The sequence below is a fragment of the Neoarthrinium moseri genome (assembly GCF_022829205.1).
Source record: "Neoarthrinium moseri strain CBS 164.80 chromosome Unknown scaffold1_Wmoseri_CBS_16480, whole genome shotgun sequence".
NCBI lineage: Eukaryota > Fungi > Ascomycota > Sordariomycetes > Amphisphaeriales > Apiosporaceae > Neoarthrinium > Neoarthrinium moseri.
Window position 1 is genome coordinate 1,406,358 of NW_026055115.1, and position 25,701 is coordinate 1,432,058.

At 53.2% G+C, this 25,701-nt stretch overlaps 5 protein-coding genes across 5 annotated transcripts; 4 read left to right on the forward strand and 1 right to left on the reverse strand.

The window, feature by feature from the left end:
- Positions 1-439: 439 nt before the first annotated feature.
- Positions 440-2,182, forward strand: JN550_000449 (uncharacterized protein; the record flags this gene model as incomplete). Its single annotated transcript, XM_049316031.1, has 3 exons — positions 440-482; positions 544-579; positions 630-2,182. The coding sequence occupies 3 exons, from the start codon at positions 440-442 to the stop codon at positions 2,180-2,182; spliced, it is 1,632 nt and encodes a 543-aa protein (XP_049177738.1).
- A 520-nt stretch (positions 2,183-2,702) lies between these two features.
- JN550_000450 (uncharacterized protein) lies at positions 2,703-3,440 on the forward strand (the record flags this gene model as incomplete). The annotated part of the gene is made up of 1 exon (XM_049316042.1): positions 2,703-3,440. One exon carries the CDS (start codon positions 2,703-2,705, stop codon positions 3,438-3,440), a length of 738 nt encoding a protein of 245 aa, XP_049177739.1.
- A 5,118-nt stretch (positions 3,441-8,558) lies between these two features.
- Positions 8,559-10,461, forward strand: JN550_000451 (uncharacterized protein; the record flags this gene model as incomplete). The annotated part of the gene is made up of 2 exons (XM_049316053.1): positions 8,559-10,136; positions 10,189-10,461. 2 exons carry the CDS (start codon positions 8,559-8,561, stop codon positions 10,459-10,461), a joined length of 1,851 nt encoding a protein of 616 aa, XP_049177740.1.
- A 2,701-nt stretch (positions 10,462-13,162) lies between these two features.
- On the reverse strand, positions 13,163-15,864 carry JN550_000452 (uncharacterized protein; the record flags this gene model as incomplete). Its single annotated transcript, XM_049316064.1, has 4 exons — positions 13,163-13,640; positions 13,691-13,761; positions 13,814-15,423; positions 15,531-15,864. 4 exons carry the CDS (start codon positions 15,862-15,864, stop codon positions 13,163-13,165), a joined length of 2,493 nt encoding a protein of 830 aa, XP_049177741.1.
- Positions 15,865-22,143: 6,279 nt separating this feature from the next.
- On the forward strand, positions 22,144-24,629 carry JN550_000453 (uncharacterized protein; the record flags this gene model as incomplete). Its single annotated transcript, XM_049316075.1, has 3 exons — positions 22,144-22,156; positions 22,225-22,354; positions 22,550-24,629. 3 exons carry the CDS (start codon positions 22,144-22,146, stop codon positions 24,627-24,629), a joined length of 2,223 nt encoding a protein of 740 aa, XP_049177742.1.
- Positions 24,630-25,701: the final 1,072 nt, after the last annotated feature.

A 25,701-nucleotide genomic window follows, 5' to 3' on the forward strand; every position in this document is an offset into this window, starting at 1 on the left:
GGCGATCCAAAGGGGCACACTTGACAGCTTTCCGAAGTGATGACTTTGGTTTAGCTTGTGTCTGATACGATAGCCTGTCCCAGGCTTTCTCCAGGGCGGAGCAAATGGCGGTAGGTACTGTAGCCTGGCAGTGTACAAAGTATCAGTCGCGTCTTTGGCGAAGCGCGTCGCGGGGTAGCTTCGTAGTGCTAATTACGCTAGACTTACTGTACGACTCAAGCAGGCTGCAGCGCCACTGTACAGTGCGCGGGCAGAGGCATTTCTAGATGACATCAATTCCGTTGCATCAATAAACTACGCATCTGCTCACGTCAAGACCGCCAACTCCCTATGCCATCCGGCTTCTAGAGCGACCTTTCAGTGCACTGAGGAAGTGAACGTCCGTCATCCTCATCGGAGAATCGAATCACAGATCCGAGTCTTTCCCGCACAAATGACCATGGCTCACAGTCCGCTCCCTCAAGAGATCCTCCTTCTCTTGTGTAAGGAGCTTGCTTTGCGCCTCGATTTTTCGACACTCTTCCGATGTTCTCTTGTAAGCAGGCGAGTGGCAAGCATTGCCCTCGAACAACTATACAGGTCAGGAACACCTGCGCATCACTACAGCCGTGCTCTTTGACTGATGCCAGGTAGCATTCATGAATCATCCCCAGTGGTCGTGTCAGAGTCCTACGACAAGGTCAAACTGGCCAGACTCTGGAAGTCTATTCTTCTATCGAGCCTTGGCCAGACGGCATTCCCCTACTGCACCTACATCCAATCTCTGTCATTGGGCAGCTATGGATCTTTACTAGAGGACATTTCGCGCGACACCACAATTCGGCCTTGGCTGTTTGACCCTCAGGAAAACATGGAGCAGTTCCTCGTACTCCGTGACAATCAGAAACCCAAAAGGCCGACGAGGAATCAAGCCATGCCATTCATTGACTTCTCGAAAACGATGATCAAATGCGGCGACTTTTTCACACAACGCATCAAACAAATGGCTGATCAGTCCAAGACCTCGGTAGCGTTGGTTCACCTTGAAGGCATCACGATTCCAGAACAGATCTTGTCGACCTGGCTTACCCGCCTGCCCTCGCTTGTCTCGCTCCAATTGCAAGACGGCTCGGTCTTGACAGCGCAGGCTGCCAGTGCCATATACGAGCACTGTCCCAACTTTTCCGAGATAAACTGCCTCTCCTGCGCTGGTGGCCATGCAGACCAGGACATGGCTAGCTTCCTTCGAGCCCTGCGACCAAATACTCTGGAGCAATTCGAAATTATTAGCATGAATCATATAGGGGAGCTAACCTTGACGGCTCTAAACGCCCATTCTGACTCTTTGAAAACGTTGAAACTTGGTAGCCTGTCATCAGAAGCAATGAGATGCCTCAACGTGCTGGCGGGCTGCACAACGCTTGAAATCCTGCAGATCGAGAACAGAAGAGACGACCCAGCTGACTTGAAGGTGTTGAGTGAAGAACTCTTGAAAGAGATCACAACGTGGATCCAGAATTGCACAAATCTCAGAGAGCTGAACCTCAGCAATATTAAAGATGCCCTACCCATCACCAAGGAGGTGCTCAGCATGCCATCTACAAGGCTGTCCACCTTGAGCCTTCAGGGATTCAGCTCTCATGGGGAACTAGACTCCGCTGCCTGGGAAGCCCTAGCTCGTCAAGAGACCTTGGAGAATCTTACTATAGGTGGGCTGCATGATACACCCGATGGACTTGGACCGATCATCCACGAAAGTCCCCCCTTGACCCAGTCAATCTGCAAACTGCGGAACCTCAAAACCCTCAACTTGACCAAAGCCATTGTGCGGACCATCGATCTTCGCTTGATTGTTACGGCATTACCTGAGTTGACGGAGCTGAGTTTTGGTGGCGACTGGATAGACGATCAGATCCTGGATTCGCTCAGTGCTCTGCGGCACCTCAAAGTCCTGCTTATCAACGCCTTCTCGGTCTTTACGTACGATGGTCTCCAGGCTTTCGCTCGTCGTCTGGACCCAAATCTACATAAAGGTATCAGCGTTGATATCCTCAATCAAATAGGCAACTGGAAATTTAGTCCAGAGGACGAGGCCCGATTATCGAGTTACTTTAGTTCTACATTGGAAGGAAAGATCGAGATCGCTGTGTTCCGAGACCCAGATGAAGCCCATGAGAGCGACTTTTCGGTCACTTCCGACTGAAATGAACACAGATGGACTCATGGGCTGCTACTCATTCGCGGGATTGATGACAGCTGCGAGCTTTATTGAAGGGTTATCATAAGCTTGTAGTGTGGCCACTTTGTTTTGTATTCATCAGAGCTGTTCACGCTACAGGAGTGCGATGACCATCACCATGAAATGCGAGTAGCAAAGGTTTCACATGCTGGAACATTATGAAATAAACTGCCTTAGTAACTTCTTCTATTGAACCTTTGTCGCTTGTATCGTAGGAACCTCGTCGTAGCTGGGGTACGGTTGCTTTTCCACCTCTTAGCCGAAAAACCAAGTCACCTGACAGCCAATGACGTCGTGTCTACCTGGTCAATTAGTTGTGGCCACGGAGCTCGTTCAACATTCCTCGACCAGTCTCAGGCCATAAATTCACTTTGAAGCTCTGTAACCGAACGAACCAAATAGTTGTATTTGTTGGCTTGGCTTTGGGACAAGCACTGACTGCCTGAGATTCTTTACAAACCGAGCTTCGCTGTTATCACTGAAGATGGCGCCGATTCCTGTATACGCTGACAGTCCAATCGCTTCTAAGCCTTCAGGAGTCACCCCCCAAACAGCTTCTGAAGATGCGCTGGACTCTGGTAAACGTGCAGTAGCTCCGGCTGCCGTCACGGCAACGCCGACGAGGCCACAAGTAGCATACCCTCAGGCTCAGCCTGGAGCTGCGCCCGCGCTCCCCGCGGCCACAACAACAGCTCACGCACACGTCGCGCCTTTACAGCCAACTCCCACGCAGGATCTGAGGAGAGACGAAGGTCCCCCACCACCCCAGCCGGGAGCTGTGCCCAAAGCGACAGGGACTCACCTTCCTCCACCCCCAAAGGCTGGCGAGAGGTTCGTGCCTCCGCCAACGACGTCTGCTCCCCAGGCTGCAACAATGCCCTACCCCCAGCAGATGTCGATACCGCCACCAACCATGGCTTACCCGGCCCAACAGACTGGCACGTCTACGGCCGCGGCTCCCTCATCGGCATTCACTGGGCTAGGCACAGGTCACGGCCTTGGTCAAGCCGAAAGCTTGCAGCATCCCCCCGGATATCAACAAAATGTGAATGCCTCGGAGCTCGACAAATACCAGAGGTCCGCCGTACTGCGGAACGACTCCGACCAGCTCAGCGACGCGGATGAAGGGGTCTGGAATTCTGCAAAGAAGTGGGCCCAAGCCACAGGTGAGAAGCTCGCCGCAGCAGAGACAGAGATATGGAAGAAGATCAACAAGGAATAGATGGTACTTCCAGGTGACTTGCGAGAGTTTGGGATTTCGTGGCCTTCCGTGGTCAGCTTAGGTCTTCTGAGCTGCCCTTGTCGCGCCGGCAGGATGGATCCCCTCCAACTCGGCCGTCAGTTGCTGGAAAGAAAGATGCGATAGGACAGCCCCAGAAGTAATTGTTCCTTTTCACGGCAAGCGGTGCTATTTCTGAAGGCAGATGGGCCATGCTGCATGCCGCAGGAAGCCTCGGCCTATCACAGATGAGTTTCCCATAGGTGTGTTAAACATCAAACATGCCGACATCAGATAAAACAAAAAGATGGTGCCTTACACGCAGCCTCTGGAGTGATTCGATTCAACTTTGTTACCTGCACAAGTGCGTGTGAGTGCGTAAGTCCGACTTGGCTTGTCTTGTCGGCCGTGTGCTTCGTGCAGGCCCAGCTCGCTCTGCAGCCGAGCCACGGCGTTGCGGTTGGCTGAGGCAGCGCAACTCTGCCCGATGTGTCCTGTTCCTGGGGGACGGCATCGCGTCATCATTGGCCCAAGATCTTCATAAGAGCCGAAATAAGGTCTGCGGTCTGCGGGTAAAAAGGCGAGGGCATTGATTAATTTCCCAAAGGAGTCGGCGTTGTTATGCGTTCTCCTGGGCACATCCCGGCTGGCTCCGGGGAAGGCGAGGGCCAGCGGACTCCACAGAACAAGTCATCGAAGCCCGCTAGAAAAAGATCTAGGTTACACGCCATAGTCCAGTGCGACCCTCTTGTTGATCGTGCGAGGATAAGGGTCTGAGCGCTGCCAGATTTTGCAGTCTAACACCAAGAGCCGAAGTGGGAGAGAAGACTAAGCCCAGCTTAATCTCCGACGCTACCAAGCATGATCCGGTAGTGGCGGCCTCGAAGGTCGCTAGAATCCAAGGCGGCCGGATCTTCTGGACGTCATAGCACTATACGAGTCCGTTTTCCTCGTGAATTCCGACTTGCCAATGCGTGTACCTCGCTACGCGCATCGTGGACCGATACCACGGCTCGATGTGGAAGTAGGAGCGTGAGATATGCGCCATGTCACACATTAACATCTGACTTAATGGCTACCCAGTGTAAGCCGTTCGTCGGCTGCAGGTACATTGCAACCGACTATGCGGGCTGAATACTTAGTAAAAGCAGTGTGAACACCGCACTACTTCGACACGGTGTCATCGGAGAGTGTGTCTATATTTGCAAGTCTAACGTGTGGCTCAGCTGAGCGATAGATACCATATGCACAAGAGCCACCTTATTCCGCGTTTTGTCTACACCCAGCTGGCCTATACCAACACCTATACCAGACCGCGGAATCTATAACTAGAAGCAAGACAAGCTGGAGGATGCACGTCCCGCACTAAACGTTATCGATATCGCCCCAGTCCAGCCCAGCCCGATGGGCCCGAAGTGTGAGTGAGGCCATGATCCTCACCCTATATCAGAGACTTCTATTACGGTCGAGCGGGTGCAGTGCCGCGAGCGGGCCAGGGCTTCCTTTCCAAGAAGCGGCAAAACTGCCAGTTGTCTCGCGCATCCCCACCTACAACACGTTCTAGACGATACTATCACGATCGATTATTCATAGGCCCTGGTCCGTGGACGCGAGGGGGATGGCGTAACACGGTCACATTGTGCAAACACACTAGTGATGGCGTCCGCTGCATGGAAAGCCCAAAGAAACAATGGCGTTTTCTCGCTTGAGGTCCCGAGACGGAGTATGGGAGACAGCTTCCAAATCCGATTATGGCGATGATACGGTGTCATCGGGGTGGAGGCTTGGACACAAGAGGCTCTCTCCATCTGTATCCTCGCCAGGAAATCAGAGCCATACGATCCGACGTTTGACCTGATCGCCAGCCGGAAGTCCGTCGTAGCATGTCTGTGACACGCCCAAACACCCTACGGGGCAGGCCCAGCAGCAGTCAGCAGCAATGGAGAAGAGAAGGCTTACTTTGCGATGGATCGAGGTTGCTGTGCAGTGTGGATAACAACACCACGTCGCCCGAGAGGCAGCCGGCAGGGTAAGTAAGATGGGCAAGGTTGACAACAATAGGTTGCGAACGCTGCTCAGTGCTCACATCACATTGGATCACGGCTCAGCAGGCTGCCAGCGATTCAACGGACGTCTGGGCCCTGAGGGCTGAGGTGAGGGGGACAGGGATCAGCGCGTTTCAGAAGTTGGAGGTTGAGACAGCGAGCCCCTGCATGCTGGCCCCGCACCAGCCAATCAGCCCTGACCCCGCCCAACCTTCAACGCCAACCTCAAACGCGTCCGTCAACGACCACGACGGGCTTCTGGGCATCCTCATCTTCCTATACGACGAGGGGCACGCTTCGCTGTCGTGTGCTATTGCAGTAGCCTACTGTAGCTGCTGTCGCTGCCGGCCGCAGGCGATCGCATATACCCTCCACCACCTTGTCGACATTCCTATCAGCGCCCGCTGGCGATTCGAACTCGGAGCGCAACCCATAGGGATGGATGCAGCTTTTTGCTTCTGGTAGTCTACCACTGTACTCCTCCTCACCTCACCCAGACTCTGCCCCGCCATTGGCCCTCATAATCTCTAAGGGCTGGTTGTGAACTCCATCCAGAGAATTCTGTTACGGCTAAGTGACATCGGTCCCCTGGAACACACTTTTCCCCCAGGGACCCAGGCAAGCAGGTGCCATCTCATCGCCGACCTGCAACAGCCAACGGATGCTCAGCCTCTTGCACTGATGACTACGTTCACAGGGTTTCTATCTCTCGTCTCCAGTAAAGGACGAGGGCGAGGCTGTGAGTGACCGAATGCGTACGTCCTTCACTTTCCTAAGATCTTGCTTGCAACATCCCGTCCCCCGTAGCTCATTGGTGATCTGCTCCCAACCAAGATCTTGGGGTTTGAACTACTATGGTACATACGTCCATCTGCCGGTGGGGCTCTCTGTGCAGACCTTTCTGGGTAGCGACCCTGCACCACTGCTGCAGCTGAGGGTATGGAGCTCCAAATAGAGTTACAGCACGATGTTCGAGACGTTTGTAACCAAACACAGCGATCCATGATCACCCTCCGTTGGTTTTCTGCTGCGCCGGTCTGGCGGTGACAAGACAGAGGGGCACCCCAGAATCCATGGCGACTCTCTCCAGGCTGCTGTCTGCAGCGAACTGTAAAGTGCTCTGGTTTGCGAACAACGTACGGAAGGCAATGTCGGTCCCCAATCGCGATAAAGACGCGAGTGCGTTGATGGTTGCGCCGTTGAATCCGGCTTCAGTCGGGACTAGCGTGCTCTCTAGGCTGGCCCGCCGGGGTCCTGGATCCCCTAAGGTAATAAGGCGGTCGCTCCTAGTCAGCCCCGTAGACGAGCACCAGGATCAATGTCGCGCTGGAAACCTGACGTTCTCCAGATCGACGTATCCGGCCGGCGTCGTGTCGTGGTTGTGTCATACGATCGCAGGAAACACTCGTCTGGTCCGTGAGTTCGCTAGGCGGTTCAGGACAACAGAACAGATACGGGACTGGCCCTTGGAGGGGGTCTTTTCAAATTGGTCGGCGAGCTTGGTGCGCTGTCTTCTCGCCATCTTCTCCGCCAGCTACTGCAGTTGGCCTAGGTCTGGGTCCCTCCCACATGGTCGGTAACGACGTGAGACAAGCCACTTCCACGCTACCAGCTACTCTGGAAGTTCGACGGTTTCGAGGCTCGGGCACTGCCCTCTTGTCACTTTCAGATAGACAGACGCGGCTCCTCATCCTCTTGCAAGTGCCGTGTGAAGGACAAACGCAACTTTTCCTATTCTTTCGCTAGAGGATGCCCACATGGTAACCTCGAATTGGGGCTGCTCCCCTTGTACCCGTCTTCCCAATCCGGTGCAGCCCCTTACCCTGTCGTTCTAACTGGGGCAGTCCCTGGTAATTCTATATGGGTGAGGAAACCTCCAAAGGACTCCATTCTTTTGCCCGTCCCGTCGCTGCCCCGTACCATTCGCCCTCTGGCACCACATCATCGACAGCTAGATGTAACCTTTTGATGAACCCTGTACTGGAAATCCTTGCAGAACTCCTGGTCCCTGTCGTAGTGCCCGTCTCTTTTCAGCACGCCAAGCAAATTCTCGCACACCCATTCTCTCCTCCCACTTCGCAGACATGGCCAGGTTTGTATCAGGGAATCCGGCTTAGCTCCTACCGACGTTCCGAACCTGAACCAGCCTGGCCGTGCTGAATTGATTGCCCTGGCCATGGATGATGCTGATTTCCACTGAGTACTTCTTTTATACCTCCGGGGTTCTGCACTGCCCCTCCTCTATCTTGCCTTTCGCTCCTCTTCCGCCTTGCCCACCCTGTACGCCATTGTCCACTGTTCGATTACTAGTCGCTCCTTTTTTCCCTGTTCTTGAACCTACTTTGTTATCCCCCCCTCTGGTCTATAATACTCGGAGCTGGTTCTCTTCCCACACGGACGCGCCGGTCTATCTGTGCTTTGCCAGACCTACCGTAAAGAGTTGTTCTCCTCCGGTCAACACTCACCACACTCCTTTTCCAACCTCACTCGCACAGCTCCAGAGCAGACCTGTCCTTTTTTCCTGTAATCCACTGGACCAGACGCTCTTTCCAATCCTTGATCCGAGGCACCCCCGCAGTCATTATTGATATACAGAACTAGAGAAAATCTACGCATTCCTTACCGGCACAACGCCTGTCGAGCTCGACGGGGATATTAACGACTGTGCTCTGAAACAGTCATATCCCATGCTATTATTACCTTGTAAGTCCACTCTCTCGATGGGGTTATTCCCTGACTGGTGTTGGATTCGTGGCCCGTGTGGATCCCACAGTGGTTCCCTCTACTATGAACGACGCCAGTCCCTCGGTCCTGTCCCCAGTCAATGCTAACTGCCACTCCCTCCCTCAGCCTTCGGTACATAATAGATTAAACCACGTTCACTCCCTTGTCAAAGTCCATAGCCATGGACTCAAATCAGGCACATCTGTATGCTTAATCTAGATGCTATATCTTCTTCACACAAGGCTCACATCCTCCTAGGCGGCACCAGATACAAACACCTGCCTTCACCTTCAACCCCAACAACAAATTCAGGAGAGACGTACCGCCGCCACGTCCTACTCCCCTCATCACAATGAATGGAAGTGAGATGCCAGCAAAGACGGAGGGCATGAGTGCGCCGACGGGCTTATGGACAACGCCGACATCTCAAGGAATGCGACCGCGGCCGGCCACTATTCATGAAGGCTTCTCGTACTGCGTCGGAGAGGAATATGGCACATTGCCTACTTGGGACTCCGGCGCGCTGACGATGCAAAACACTCCAAGCGACACCATGTCTCGGCCTGTCTCGATGCATCAAGACTTCTATCCTGTCACCACTATGGAAAGCAGTGAGTCGTTCTGGAGCATGGCTGGCACAGTGCTGACCTCCGAGGCAGACCCGTGGGGAATGAAGCCATGCGAGGATAACCTGGAGGCACATGGACTGGATACAGAGATGCACATCGGCCAGGCTTTGACGACAGATGAAGCCATCCCCATCCTGGATCTACGATACGCAACGCACGGGATGGAGAACGAAGGTGGACTAAACTTCGAGGGTGGCCTCACTCACCGTCGCATGTCTGGATCATCCTTCACCATGTCGACTTCTGGCAACCTTTCTGATATGCCTTCCTATGAGGAGTTCTCTGCCGCAATGTCTGAAGCACCCTCTTTCACCTCGGATTACCCGCCTACGTCTAACAGGAACTCAATGATGTCCTCCACCCAGCTATCGCCAGTTGCGTCTCCGCGGATGACGCCTCAGAGCCGCTCTGAGTTGGTTCGCACCCAAAGTCGAGGCCGTGGGGCATCGCCTTCTCCTCGCCCTGGAATGCGATCAGCGCCATACAATGTTGACAGCAGCGCAAGGAACAAGAGATGGTCTACAGGTTCATACGGCACGACACCCAACCGCAGACCATCACCCTTCGTCTACCACCACACTCATGACCCCTTTGGCGCCCGAATGACATCTAGGCACTCATCGCCGACTATGCCCAATAACCCGTTGCCTCTCAATTTCGGTAACCTTCAGGCAGTACAGCAGCATCCATTCTTAGTCTCACACCCTCCAGCATTCCGAAACAGTATGCTATTGCCGTCGCAATTGCCTTCGCAATTGCCATCACAAGGATTCCATCCGGAGATGCACCATTTTGAGAACCCGCCCCCGTTGATGTCACACGGGCTATTCAGAATGCTTCAGAGCAATGCCGACCCGCACTCCTTACATGGTCATTACACGGATCTTTCCGACCCACCGGATCTGTATGCGGCTCTTCATGAGGAGCAAATACCACCCCCTCCGGAGGACATGAACCCCGAAGACCCGGATATGGTGCCCCATGAACAAGAATTGCGTTTCGATGGAGACCTATACACACCCAGGTGGGTTCGCGGCCATGGCAACAAGAGAGAAGGGTGGTGTGGAATCTGCAAACCGGGCCGGTGGCTTGTTTTGAAAAATTCGGCCTTCTGGTACGACAAGAGTTTCACCCATGGCATCAGTGCGGCCACCGGCAACCCCTTCCAAGAACCTCAAGAAACGAGACGCATGGATGGAAACCCAGATGTTTGGGAAGGCCTCTGCGGGAGCTGCAATGACTGGATCGCGCTAGTAAGCAGCAAGAAAAAGGGGACCACTTGGTTCAGACACGCGTACAAGGTAAGAATTCTCTTAGCTGCCGTAGGGAATTCGGAGACTAACCCCATGGCAGTGCCACACACATCCCAAGATCAAGGATGCGCCCAAAAGACGTCGCGAGAGCAGCCACTCGAGGGCTCTAGCAGCGTCCCAGATGGCAAGGCCCAAGGTTGAGGTGCAACAACCCGTAACTCCAGAGATAACACCAACGGAGACGGTACAAATGGCAACAACGCCAACCCCAATGCCTGTGCCCTCCTTGGCAACGCCGCAACCGCTGCAAACACAGCAGTCATCCCCAATGAAGGTCGGCACCCCTCTGGATGGTCTTACCAACATGATCTAGACATCTTTCTGGCTTCACTCTGTTACGATACCAAGCAACCTCGTTGCTACGTTCAAAATTTGGATACGTTACGAAATCATTTCCTTTGGATACTCTGCACATGGCCGGGGCTGGACTATAGACTGGTATCGGAGTCAGGTTGTTGGACAACAAGCATTCTGGCGAATTTCTCCACTCACCACACACTGGCTCGCCCGCACATACTCTCGTTCGAGACCCTCTGGAAGTGGATAGGAGAGGTGAAAATATGCCACCAGCCCAGCAGGCGATTCGGAGAAGGTTTCTCGAACGCGCAAAGCCTGGTGGTGAGGACGTCCTGGTTGCAGGATGGCTTCGCCGCCACAAACACACAAAAAGAAAAAGAAAAAAAAGTCAAACACTCCCACTGATACTATTCGGTGGAGACTGCTCTTATTCAGCATTATTTCCTTACGTCTTTTGTTTGCCGTTGTCATGAATCAACGTGGCACGTTCCTAATCGTAGATAGCTAAATACCTGATACCCCTTGATGGAGCTGGGGTTACGCTGGGGTACGAAGAGGAGGAACATTGCACGACAGCCATTTCAATGGCTCTTTGGAATTTTGGGATATCACAAACTCCAGGCGAAGGTCCTGTTGAGGACTGGGATGGTGTTATGAAGTTTGCGACGATGTGTTCGAGACACAGTATATATCCGTAGCTCAGCATTAGCTAGATGACGACGAATGAATTTTCAGTTGATATCAGTGATCACTCGACTTGGCGATTTGATACCCTATCGCGAACATCCACGCTCAAAACACCACAGCTAGCTAGCTTACAACCCAAGGTCCCCAAATCAGACTATGGCCACAAAGACCCTGGGAACTAACACCGAATTTTCCGAGATATAGATAGCATCGTGTGAGCCTCATGCCGATCGAAACAAAATCTAGAGCCGCTTACTGAGATCTCTACCGCGCATGAATCGTCACTCGCGATTTGACAGATATGCAGACGGGGGACCATAACCCAGCAGCAAGTCAGGTACCCGGTCAGCATCCCCCGGCGGCGGACTGCGCCTCAGGGGTATGCGATAAGATCAGCCCAGGTACAGTTACCGTAGATCATGAGCAGCCGAGAAGCGAGCCGTACTCGGGCATGGGTATAAGCCACACTTGGGCCTGCTCTCGCATGCATGAATCTTCGCACCGCCAGCTGAGCGTCTGTGGAGATTATAGTTGCAACGCTCGAGTCGCGCAGCCCACTGCTTCCAAGGCGCGCATTGAAGGGGAGAGGACCTAGGTGCACATCTGGGTGCCGTAGCTGGCGTGTGTGCCTTGCGTGGACGGACGTTGCATACTGATTGGGGTAGGCAGGCATTCAGAAGGGCCGTTAGCAGTCAATCCGGGGCTGCCCCCCCTGTTCGCCGCCAGGGGCATCGGCCGGAAGTGCTTGCATGGCCGCGGCTGTCGGGTGGGGGGTGGTCAGTCGAGGCCCTCCCTCGGCACCACTGCGTCTGAGTGGGATCTCTGGGTGGTGTTTAAAGATAGACATAAGTCTGATCACTCTATAGGGAAACTTTGTTAGGTGTTAGGGGAGGGTACCTGTCCACTTTCAAAACGAACCACTTTCCAACTCCACGGGCAAACTTTCTGCCTCGAGATCCTTGTGTTATCTGCATACGTGATGGGGTTATAGGAAGACGTCAGAGCGGACGCAGTGTTGAGATGATGACGCCTCCTACTGCCATGGAGCCCCAATGGGTCTAGACTTTGTCTGCCGGTCGGCGATCAATCGCCAGGGTGGTCTGTCGCAGGAGCCAAAAATAACGACCCGGCCCACGGCATTCAGATCATAGTAATAAGCTTTCGGGCAACAACCGCGCGCATCATGATAAATGCCGCTGAACAAGCTGCTGGGTAACGGTCAGTACTGGTCGCATTGGGAGATCTTGGCCAGGGTAGATTGGAAGACCGGGCATAACCTATACGTGCGCTGCCTGTGGTTATATCCCAAGGGTGTGTGGACAGCAAAGCCCACTGGAACTTGGGTAGACTGTCAGTAGGTGACCTGCATGCACCAAGACTTCGATTCGTGGCTGCGTCGGAACCTCTTTTCCTTGCTCAGACGTGACATTGATTACCTAGGTCATGGATTTGAGGGGAGCGATTGGCCATCTGCAAGTCAGCGAAAGGATCGATCGCGTTTCAGATGGTAAACGAATCACATCGCAAGAAGCGAAGTTTCGCCTGATCAGTTGAAACCCGCTTGTATCTTCATGAAAGGTCGAGCCGAAATAATACGCGAGCCATTTGCCGTTACTCAATCTTTGCCAATGAAGGAAGGTCATGAACCTGATGTATGGAATTTACTCAAAGTAGCCATATATCTACACGATGGAGAATGGCCTGATTGCTCCCTGTCATGGTCCTGCTCCAGCAGGTTGTGACGACGCTACTGACAGCAGTTACTGGTAAACGTGTGAATGCCTTGAAAGCCGCAGGCAAGATAGGATGTTACTATGGTGACATGAGTGGCTCATTTGAGTTGCAGCATATCTGGACTGCAGTCGAGCCCTCTTCGACGCCTGTCGCCTTGAGGGACGCATGCGTCCTACAACGTTCTTACTTGCGTCACAGCTACGACATCATTTCATTTGAGCAATGTTGGGCAACTGGTCTTGATAATCCATAGATCGGGACTCAGTTGACTATCAAGTGGGAGTGTGGGCAGAGCGTCACAGTTCGAAGTGCCCTGGGCTTGGAGGGACATCGCCTGACTCCCAAGTTGTTGGCTCTTCGCCAACGGTAAACTCTATAGTACCTCCGTTCACCATGACATCCTCATGATTGAACCAATTTTTGTCCCAAACTTGCCCATTAATTTTGACCGACTGCACGTAATACCCTTGTTGACCCAATGTAGCATGGTCACCACTACTCGTAACCCTTAGTGTCTGATTGCCGTTGATGGTGATGTTGATGTCACTAAACCACGGCGACTCCAGGAGATAGACGGGCTGGGTCACAATAGGGTATAAGCCGAGCATTTGCCAGATAAGCCACGAGTTCAGAGCTCCTGCATCGCTGTTTCCAGGGACGCCATACAATGCATCATGGAAGTTCTGGTTAGCTAAAGCGCGGGACTGGTTGACGGACTTGTACTGCTTATTGAGGTAGTTGTATAAGTAAGGAGTCGCAAAGTCTGGCTCATTGCTGGCAGAGTTAGTCTCTGGTGGTCAAGTGTTAAGCGCTTATAAACTTACCCAATATTCATGATAGTAGTGATCCCAGCGCCATTGGCAGATAGATCTTGTTCACTCGTATTGGGTTGGAACTTTGGGAGAATCAGCCATCAGTCATCCTCGCTCGGATCTAGGACGACTCACAATGTAGTCTAATCTCCTCTCAAACTCCGCTTCCCCTCCCATAAACTGAATCAGAGTTTGCATGTCGTGTGGGACAGTGAACGAATACTCCCACGGTGTCCCTTCGTAAGAAATGGAAGTCCATTCACACCCACCGCAGAGGCCAGGATTGTAATCTGTCGCATTCCACGATCCGTCTGAGAACCTGGGAGTCAAGAAGCCGCTGAAGTTACGACTGGTCACATCGTGATTCCAGCTCCTCTGCCATCCTGCTGATCTGTTCAAATACTTTTGGACGTCCTCTGGTGCTTCTCCAGCAGCGACAACGCTCAGTGCGTAGTCGTTCAGCGAATACTCGACGGTCCTCGATATGCAGCGCGAATTGTCTAGAGATACGTAGCCTAGGTTGATCCAGTCATCCAATGCACCTCGGCCTTCCTTGACGCTTGCCGTCTCATCGTCGAGACTGTAAGTATTGTATGGCGTCACTTCGGCATTCTTCTTCATGGCTAGATAACCATCAGTCCAGTTGATAGCTCCACGCAGGCCTTTGATATAAGCGTCGGCAAGGACATTGTCAGCGTTACTGCCGCCTTGGACCAACCCGTTCCAGTTGCCCGAACGGCCATCGGGCATATATCCCTCGTATCTCCATATGTCGATGAGAGACCGTATCTGGCTTTCATACGCCTCGGGCTGAATCAAGTGATGAAGGCTCACTGTGCACCTGAAGGTGTCCCATAAAGTGTAGAAATCATCCCATGAGGGCTCTCCGGAGTCCCACAGAGGGTTCTCACCAGTCCTGTCTGAAGGCATCAGGTGCATAAAGTAGAGGGATGAGTATAACAAAACTAGATTGGTGCTGTTTACCGTGTCGTCCGTGGGCACTTGGATACGGCTGAGGACATCCTTGTTCCATTCCTCAACAGCGGCATCTACCGTATCTTCAAGCTTCCAAGATTTGACCTCGTCGTCCTTGAATTTGCAAGCTTTTTCTGCAGAGATGAAAGAGACGCCGACCCTTGATCTCACTTGCGAAGTAGCCGCCGAATCCCACGTGAAGACCGCACCAATGCGATCATTAAGCGGCCCCGAGGTTTCTTGATTTGAGCCATCAGATCCGAAAGTAGCTTGTCCAATAGGCTCATTGCTGAAAGTGTGGTACCTCGTCATTGGATCTGTGTTTCTTCCACGGAAAGTCCTGGCTTGATTTGGCTCCGTGTCAAACTCGCCACAAAAGTAAACTGTGTAAGGTGCTCCCTCGTTCCACCCACCACCGTAAGTCCCAAATCCGGTATACGTGGAACCGTTGATGCTGATTTCTCCTCCAAGAAACACTTGATTACTGTAGCCACCTGTTTCACTGGGTAGGTAGTGTGACACATCCACGAGAATATGCTTCGCTCCATCCGGGAATGAGTATTGAATGATGCCCGAGTGCCGAGCGCCTGAGATCTCGACTGTGATCCCATTCTCCAACTCTGTCTTGAAATAACCAACTTTTGCTGTATCGTCTCCGGTACGGTTTTGCCAGTAAGTCCTGTTATCGAGGATATTGACCGGCGGGTCAATCGTGGTCAGGGGCATTTGCGCAATGATGCCATATTTAGGGAAACCTCCTGTCCCGCTTTCTTCGCAACAACCTGAGTGTCAGCATCTACTATTCAAGGCATTTTCGGCTTGAGCCAACCTAAGGAATAAGTCAAGGAGGAGAAATGATAATCTAGAACCCGCATACCATGCATCATGCTAATCGCAGTTACTGCGCCTTTAGGCGTCCATCCGCCATTAAGGGTGGAATAAGAAACATTCTGCTCATATGTATCTATGCCAACCTTTGCGACTCCAAACGGTAAAGCGCCGCCGACGAAGATGTCGCCTCCTCCAACTAGGTTACGCAGGTAAGTACAGTGATCAATTGTACCGTGGCTAGGGGAACACTTGCATGCCAAACCATCGAATGGCCCTGAGCCTCCCATCAATGGGTTTACATATTGAGAATAGTCATGCACTTGACCAATGACATTGTGTGCTAGCAGTAACAACGCAAGCTTGACCGTTGAGGCGGCCATATTGATTCCGGCGTCAGTGAGCTCAGGGTTTTTCTAGCAGCCTGAAATTGTGCCTTTGCGAAACTGAGCTAAAATCATGAGGCACTCATGGAGCTTCAACAACCAGTACACGACAAGTCTTCAAGGCTGGCCGTGCAGCGTTCATCGCCATATATATACTGATGCAGGTGGACAATCCCTCCGCCCTTCACAACCAACCCCCCCGCATCTTCATGCGTGATGGTTTGCGGGGTATATACCATCGTTCATGACGGTATCTTAGGTTTTCGAATGAGATGTCATAGAATCATGACTAAGAATGCATCTTCCCGGTAACAGAGGTTACCCCGCAACCCATCCGAGGAGTCTGCATCCCTGATGTGCAGTGGCAGGCCGCAAATCGATAAGTTGGCTTCCTCAGACCAGGGCACAAAGGAACTATGCATCGAGCATGATATCATTCAGTACCATATGAGCGAATGCTTGGTTTCCGATCGGTTATTTCACATTGAGCTTGACTGTAGCGGTTAGCCCCCTCTTCGCCGTCAAGACTACTGTCCACAGAGTTCGAAACACTTGCCCGAGCACCGTCGCATTGGTGTATTAGAATCGATTCAACTATAAGATAGATCTCTCTTCATCATTACTAAAAACGTCATAGAGCTGTGCCTGTCTGTCCCACAAATATTTGTATGGCGTTCGTGGCAACCTGCAACCGTCGCTCAAGGCGTCTGGGGGCTTAGGCCGACCAGTCTACTGTATATCTGACGATGCTAGATATGTGATTGCGAATATTACAAGTGCACTAGTTGGCAGTAATAATTAATCCGAACCCGGCATGGTAGCCATACTGACCAATTGCATTAGCACCGCAATTGATACACCTGGATAGGGGGCATCGCCCGGAGGGCAGGTCTCACATATTTATGTTAAAGTCTGCTCGCATAGTCGCTTTGGAATATCACCTGATGAATCACATCTAATAAATCACATATAACGTCGAAGCCAAATACCGCCGCAAGGCTCAAGTTGCATGGCGAAACCTGCTTCAGCAATCACACGTCGAGACACACCCCGAAGTGGCATTGCAGATCTGCATTATTGATGACTCACAGCATCGCTGCCATGATGGCGACAGGGTGGCATATTGCTTGCCCAGAAATTCAACAGAATGGCAACATGAATGGACACGTTGTAAGTGAGCGGGCCGTGATGTGAAAACCAAGAATGAGTAGTTAGGGTAAGAGGTGTGCCCCCATGCTACCCCTTTCAAGTGCATGAGTGTTAACTGCTTCGGACACGACTGGAAAAAGTGAATTCATCCGACTTTGCAACATCGTAATTCTACAGGATTGTGCAAGTTTCATCCACAACACCTTACTGCTCCTATAGGCTCAGACGAGAATGGATCATGTCATCGGGATGGCCAGTTCCAGCAAGCGATCAGGACCTATTTCGCACCTTGCGAGGGCTTCTCCCATGGTGATATGACTTGATTTGATCTGCTCATTGCCACAAAAATGATCTTTCCATAGCCACATGAATCGTAACTAAAGGGCGGTGGCTCGACCTAAGACCTTGCCACTTGCCCACCGCACAGCCTGGAAGGGGAAAGGCACCACTGATGTAGACTGTATGTAGAACGGCCCTCGAAATCATGTTTGCGAAAGGCTTGAGATGTCAAGTTACTGGTTAATTTTGCTACAAAGCTATGACTATAGGGCCTAAGATTGTGACACCGGTAGCATAGCTGAGGACCGTGTTGGCCACGTAGGTGGTCTTGGGTGTTTTGCCCTTCAACGCATGTTGAACCTGGGCTGCCGAAAAATCCAAGTCGACGGGCTTTTCATTCTTGCCTCGCAGCAGGATAATGCCCACCGTTCCCGGCCAGCTTTGCCAGATCGTCAATTCAAACAGATGACTACGAATAGGGGTGAAGTTGGCTCCCGGCTCAGGGGTTGAATTGCTAGAGTGAAACGCAACAGAGACATGAATATGATTTGATGCTATTGATAAGGTAACGGAGCATTCCACGTCTTAGACCTGTTGCACTATTTAGTAAGTCTCGGCAGCCCCTTCAACACTACCGACCGCACTTTAGACTTCAGTCCGGGCTACATAGTCGAGCCGGAAAGGGGCCGCAGAATGGAGATTGAGCCTGGCAGTTCTATATAGCAAGAGAGAGGCATAAGTGACACTTCTAGGTCTTAGATGCCGGTCTCATTGATCGGGAGCAACTACTGGTTGTCAGTGGCCCGGAAGGCACTGCCAAATCCGGATACCGGCGGCCTAGCTAGACCAATGGGAGTGCTGGCAGCTCCCCGTCAGCTCTCGGGGTACAGACGGCAAAGCGACAGGGCATCACCTTCCAGGTTATGTGCCCATGATCCCCAGATCCCCAAGCGGGCGGGCAGACAGGGTCCCCGGGATAAAGGTACAATTAATCTGGACATTTCCCAGTGAGGAAACATTCAATTTCCACGTTTATGCATTGACAAACCGACATGATTGACACAACGGCTTTCTTCTACCCAAATACTTCCTTGCCGAAGGGCGATTCGAACGGCACCCAAGGGTTCAATGGCTAAGTCTCGCATCAGGGGACCTGGTTGTGGCTGCTTTGGGGGCCGTTCTTGAGCCGTAGATGATGTAGTGTACAAAGCTCCCTAAGTCTAGATGCAGACGTAAGAGAAAAGCGGCGAAAAGTGGCCCTGCGGGCTGACAGCGCTTGACAAGTGGCCACAAACCAAGGCATGCAAGCCGAGAAGAAGAAAGCTGAAAGGGCCCAGAAGATTCAATGGTCACACAATTGACTTTGGCTAGGCTTTAGACAGGTACCGCCCACGTTTTGCGGCTCTCCAGCACTGGCAGACAGCGGAATTTCGACGAGCCGCAAAAAAACTGTGGAGGAAGTCTGGGTAGTGGGGGATTCGGGCCACCCAGTAAACTGGTCAAACTCCCCTCTAAGCTCTAAGTTCCAACTAGGTACAGGCGTCTCTCAGCACCGCCTGGCCAATCAGACAGAAGTCGAGCGAGGGGAGCCTGTTGGTGTCGAGCGCTGGTTGCCAGTCGATCCACCACATCAGACACCGTCTCGACATCCAGCCCTCCCAGTAGAGTCGTCTCAATTGTGCATCATTACCAATGGTTACGTTTGTAGTCTGATTCAGGTTGTGCTTGGTGGTGTTTGAGGAGCCGACGAGAGTGTCCCATCGTACAGGTATCAGCGTCAGCGCTGGCGCCAGCACCAGCGGCACCAACAAGATTCCACTCAGGGCTTCACTCAAGCACTTGCATATGTGATCAGCAAGTTCATGATGCACAGCCCAAGGCCCGGCGGCTCTCCAGTGCTGACGAGAACGAATGGACCTTCGAGAAGACTAGGAAATCTACAGCGGCAGCATCATATGTAGCTTGCCTGCGGGCTTGTCCGATGCGCAGACTCATCTCGTCACACCAACAATCAAATACCTGTTGACCTGCGGCCGTGGAACACTATTACCTAGTTGTGCATATATAGTCAGCTGCAGAGACCACCCCGTCATATGCTGCTCCTAATGCCCTTGCAGCGATCGGTTCTTGCTTTTGCGATCTCTGCCGGGGCTATTACATTCGGATCAACGCCCAAGTGTGATGTATAGAAATCTGCAATGCTGGAATATGAGACAGATCTATGGGTTGCTCAGATCCTCATGCGGGAGCAGCCAGTCGTCTGATGAGGTGCAGCAAACCCACGCCTCTAGTGAGCACTGCGACTGCAAGCCCCAGTAGCCTGAACAAGACTCGTGGTGTCAGCCTCAACCCCTGGAAAGCCGAGTTCCGTAGAGGCATCCGTCTAGATGGATCTGGGCTGGCATTATCCCTTCTTTGACACAATAGACACCACCTGGGCACTGACTGGATTCTGGTAACACCCCCATATCATCTTTTGTAGTTTAATGGAATATGCACCACAAGCCCCTCGGCTGCAGTTGGCGTTCATGCAGGGGGGTCGAGTCCTTGGCCCATAATCGACCTGCGCATAATCCCATACTACACCGGCGCTTGTTGCACACCATGGCATAGACTTACGACGAGCCCGGCCTATGACGAGCGATGCTGACGACTGCAACCAAGCTGAGCCAACTAGGAATTAATACGTACCTCTGGCCAGCGTGCGGCCGATGAGTGGCTGAACGGGGTGCGGCCGCCACAAGGTTCAGCTCGCGGGTTGGCGGGCTCCTATGGAATCAGGATTAGCATCCCAGATTCCCATACGTGATGTGGGGGTGGACGATTGGGATGTCTGCAGCCTGGCTCCGTAAATCCAGACCAGAAGTTAAGAGCGTCGACTAATTAGTCAAAGGATGGGAAGCCGATTCTGCCGACTCTTCACAAGACATCCACCAGTCCACCACTGGACTGCTAGTCCGGACTTGATTTTTAAACACAATGAATCCTTGCGATAATCCGTAGATAATCACAAGCAAAGGCCCCTCGTGATCGTGAGGTTTTACCGGAAATGCCGTACAACTCTGTGACATGGCCCTCTGATAATCATGTTGGTAGTTCCCAGCTGGTGCCACTATGCGGCTGTTGCTGCAGGCTAACTTGGATGGACGCACTCCGTAGTTGGCAACTTGGTTGGTTACAGCCTATCCAGGCACGGCTGCCAGGTTCATCCAGTCGTTCGCTGTGGAGCCATCGACCTTTGACTCATAGTTGGGTCAAACACCAGCAAGCTTCACCCCTTCACCTTGGGTCTTGGCCTTGGACACACTTGGGCTACGGTCGGCTGTATCTGGATCTTTGTTGGCAAAGGCCGGATCAGCGAAGCTAACTCCAGTCCGACCGGTTGCATCGATCCCCCAAGCTTTGATGTCACGGCAAAAGAAAGTCGACAATTCACTGCCTGTCGTTTCCGCCGTGCAATTTGCTCCTGCATTGGGGTTCCCAGTCCACTCCTGTCCGCAAGCCCGTGTGCCCAATGGCTTCTCTCGACGTCCGCGGCGGGCACCTCGGAGGCTTGGGGTCAGCACAGTAGCTCGCTCGCTTGAGTGTTCCTCCCCCATGCAGGTCCGTGGACCACGGCCTGCGTGTCTGGGTTAATTTTCAGGCACACAAAGGTACAGTACCATGGTACAGTGGTGCGGGTGCCAGATCGAGATGATAGCGCCAAGCGGCCGTTCGCACTCGCGCCCAGCTACGAGACGATTGATGTCCACGGGTGTCTCTCTTAGCAACTGGTTGCGCTAAACCCGTCTCGCAGTCGCCTGGTCGGTCGGGGAATAATTGCTCACTATCATACATTCAGGAACAGTAGCTCGAGCTATTTCACTGCGCGCTGTGGGCTGCCGCTTGAAGCCTTGTATCTAATTACAGTACCTACGTCTCGTTTGGGATAATTCTCCAAGGATCTCACGTGCCTCATGGGCCCCCGATTGTCTGTAATCGGGAACCTGGACCGGCATTGCAGGTTATCCTTGCTCTGGTGAGCATTGCCAGTCTGTGCCAGTCTGGATGCCTGTCCAATTCTGAACTGTCCCGTCCTGTCCTTCCCAGAACGCATGGATTTCTAGGCGCCGTAGTCGACCTTTACCTTGTCAGTCAGCCTGGCAGCCTGGTCGTCTCCGCCAGGACAACTTCCCCTCTCCGCCCCCAGAGAGGTACCGAATCATCATCATCATCACCATCACACATCCGGGACCAGCTTCCAGTCCGAAGGCTGCCCCAGAGGACGCGAACCGCTCTTCCTCCGCTTGTCCCCTCTCCGGAGCACTGCCTCCCCGTGGCAGGTCAAGGCCGGCACCTCACTAACTTACGCTGTGTGGGAGCCAACCGAGCATCTCCAGGCGACTGGCTGTCTGCCCAAGCAGCACAGACCTTCCTGGATTTACCGGCTAGCCCTAGCACCTACAGCCGTCCAACGTCTTAACGTCCGTCCGTCCCTCGGCCACTCGCCAAGTCGGCATATATCGAGTGCTACGTAGTGTGTCAAGAGGGCTAGAGGGCCGGCTCCAGCAGCTTGACCGCTAACGAGACGATACGAGACGACCTCAGCTCCTCGGCCTCTGCGCCCCGTGCATTGTGTCCATTGTCAAGTGTGTTCCTGAGTGGGTGGCGCGTGTTGTGCAGCGCACCGGGAGAACCTTAAATCTACCCACTACCCAGCCCACTGCTACATAAACTACTCCAGGGTATTTTGCTCAATGCCATCCGTGCCTCGAGAACTGAAAGCACGAGCCGAGCTAACGTCGAGCCGCCGATACAGTGTCCCTCACAACCTCCGCTCTTTTCAACTTTGACGATTGACGACCTCGGATGACTACCTCCTGTAATGCTATAACTTCGTTGGAGAGCCCGACCACCAGCCACCAGCTAGATACCAGACCGACCAATCAGCTGCCCGTACGATACACCTAGAAGCCGTCCCGAGAGCCAGCGTTGCCCTTCCTTCCTTTGCCGCCCGCTGCCTGTCCCGACTCCTGTTTGACTTGCCTCGCTGTTTGCCAAACGGCGCTCCTACTTTGGGGTCGGTACATTCCCAAAGGTCAGATCCCGTCGTAGCAGCCGACTTATTTCGCAAAGTGCCATGATCTTGCCCGGGAGACGAGGTATATTAGGAACTTTGCTATGAGTGGAGATCCACCGATTTCCAGGCAAGAGGCCCCCTCTAGCTCCACCAATATAGCGTTGCCTGTTGCTAACATTCACGGCGCCATAACAGCTTTGGTGATCCAAACGCTCAACCTCCGACCCCAATCCAGACGCCGACGTCTGCCATTTTTCCGAGTCCAGTCTTCCAGACGCCGAGGAACAAGCAGGGATCCTTCGAAGGATTCTCGAGCGGCACACCCAGGTTTGCAGAGGAATACTCGGTCTTCAACTCGACCCCGGGCAACCTTCGCGGTTCGCAGGGCCCCTTCGTAGACTTTTCGGTTCCGAGCCCATATCCACAGTCGGCGGGCCACAAGAGACGCTCGTCTGCCGAGAACATCGCCTTCGAGATAGCGGCTCATGTTAATCACTTCTCGCCGAGTCCGAACCTTCCCTTACCGCCTGTCTGCCCATCCCAGAGGCTGCAGTCCTCGCCGGGGCCTCTGGCGACAAGCCGCAGCCAGGAGGACAGACCCGCTTCATTTGACGCTCAAGACCGGCCATACAAAAAGTGTAGACAGGAAGGCTCGGAAGAAAGCCAGGGCCAGACAGCAACACCTCCTCCATCCGCCCGCAAAGGGACGAGAAAGCTAGCGCCCAAGCTGCAGATGACCACCATGCACAATGAACATGGGTACCCGCCGGAGTTTGTGGTGGGCACGCCGCAGCAGAACCCGAACATGATGCCGAACTTTGTGACCACGCCGACCGACATGTTTGGTTATCCCATGTCGGCGCCGCCCACTGCGCCGGTTTTCTGGGATGATGCTAGCATGGCTGGAATGGACATCGACTTTCACAATGTCGCTGCGAATATGTTTCAGAACCCTGGACATCGGGCAATGAACTCGTTGGACTGGCGCAGATCGAATGAAATGTTCCAGGAGACCGGCATCATCCCACAACCGAACCAGGAAGGGAACAATCCCCCGAGGAGGGAGAGACCCTTGGCGCCGAAACCTATGGTGCCGAACCCAGAAGCCGACAATCAAGACATCTCAATGTATGGAACCTCGTTTGTTGCCCCTATAGGGGACCCTTTCGGCATGATGAACCATGTGGGGGGTGTTGATCCTGGGCTGTTGTTCACGCGGCCGCCATCGTCCAATATGGAGCCGGCTACTTATGATCCCATGGCACAAGCTCCTTTGTTGCAGCCAATGTCCCAGCCAGAACCGCCGCAGCTACCTGCGGCCCCGCCCCAGCGATCTGATATAAGGCGCGTAGCCAGCACCAAAGAGATCAGCTTGTCGAAGAGGCCAGAAAGGGCAGCGATAAGCTCGCCCATCAAGTCTACTGGGAGACCCGGTCTGTCACGGAGCCTCAGCGACAATCGCGGCCGGAAACCAGTGCACAGGGCATCACTTCCCGCGCTTGCACCGGCGGCCAGACCTGTCTCGCAGCAAGGAGGTTCAAGCCGGCCACCTTCTCAGGCCTCGCGGTCCAGCGGGAGAATTTCGCCGTTGAAAAATCACCACCGGCTCTCAAGCTTAACATCGATACCCGAGAGTGTTACACCCAGAATCCGAACGTCAGTGAAGTTCACTATTGATTCGCGAGGCCGAGCTCGTGCCGAGACGACGAGTGTGGCCCTTGACAGTGATGAGGACAAGACGCCAAAAGCGGTGCGGAGCAGAAAGGAAAACTTGAGCAGAAGCAAGAACTGGTCGTCTGAAGAAGACGACGATTCGTCTTCAGACGACGAGCCCATAATTATTCCCAGCAGGAACACATCTTTCGCACTCCCGGACCCGAATAAACCGACGACCTCAAATCCTTTACAGTTCTCACGAAGGAGTATAAGCGAACAGAGCACCAGCAGCCTAGGCATTTACTACAATGAGCCAAGTTCGGCTGTCATGGACAATGAGAGCGAGGCAGAGACCGAGGTAAACGAGCCTGCTGGCAGCCGCGGTGATGCATCCAGCGAACTGCGCAAGGTGGTACAGGACCGCCAAAAACGCGCCTTGAATACCAGCCAGCGCTTTGCGCCGCCATCCGCGCGCAGCTCTGCATCCACAATTTCCCCGGGCTCTTTCACGGAAGCCACTGTTCCAACCCCGTCCACCAGCAGAGAGGAGTCAATCCGCTGCGTATGCCAACGTACTGAGAGCCCACGCAACAGCGATGGCTTCATGGTCCAGTGGTAAGAAACTAAACCCTTCCCGGGATCAAGGCAGCTTTTGGCCGTATGCTAACTATGCGACAGCGAATCGTGTGAACATTGGCTGCACGGCAAGTGTACGAATATCAGCCGCAAGGCAGTGCCGAGCGTGTACATCTGTGCCTTTTGTGCCAATACGCCAAACGCGCATGGCTTACGCGGGCGGCAAAATGGGAAGAGCACTGGAGGCGCATCCCGAAAAGCAGCCCCGTCACCGCTGGCGCACAAATCATTCAGGTCATTCAGGTGATGGCCGTATCTGTTGGAGTTTCTTCTTGGGCATTGTTGGGCTGGGAGAAAAAGTAATCAAAGCATGGAAGCGGCGCACCAACTATAGAGAAACGACCGTTCAAGCGGTTCGACCAAGCCAGGATTATGAAACATACATACATACGATACCCTAATGTGCTAGCAGATAATGATAACTAGAAATGAATAACGTTGACCAGGAACTGGGGCCGATCTTGGACAATACATCACTTATTATACTTGGGTATACTTGCCTCTTTGTCGGAGACATGGTCTCGCTGACTATAATGAATGAATGAAGAATAAATAGTCAACATCCGTGCCGCGGAAGACGAACCATTCTGCAGACCTTGTAACTTATTAGGCCCCTCAGTGCCGAGTGACGTGACGTCCTTTGCAGCCTTCTATCCTTTCGATGTCGAACCTGGCAGACAAGCAGACACACTTGAGACTCGATTTCCGCTTTATAGAGAGAGTGTACTATTTGTGGCTGGCCTCGGGGGTGCGGCTCTCCCGACGACATCCAATGCTACTGGCAGAGGGACGACGGATTCCCGAGTCCCCTTCCGCTTTTCGACATTGGCCCCTGGACACCGCTGGGGCAGCACTGGGGCATGTCCCCAAAAGCGCCTCCGATTTCGGTAGGTGGGGTCGACAAGCCTGGGACGTCGCCCGAACGCGGGGCACATACGTCGCCAACAAAATTCGGGGGTTTCTACCAACCTGACGGACCCGGCGCTCTCCCTGCTTCTAATTGTCCTCCGACCTCTATCTCCGTGTACACTTCGTAACCGTTCAATTGGGCAGTC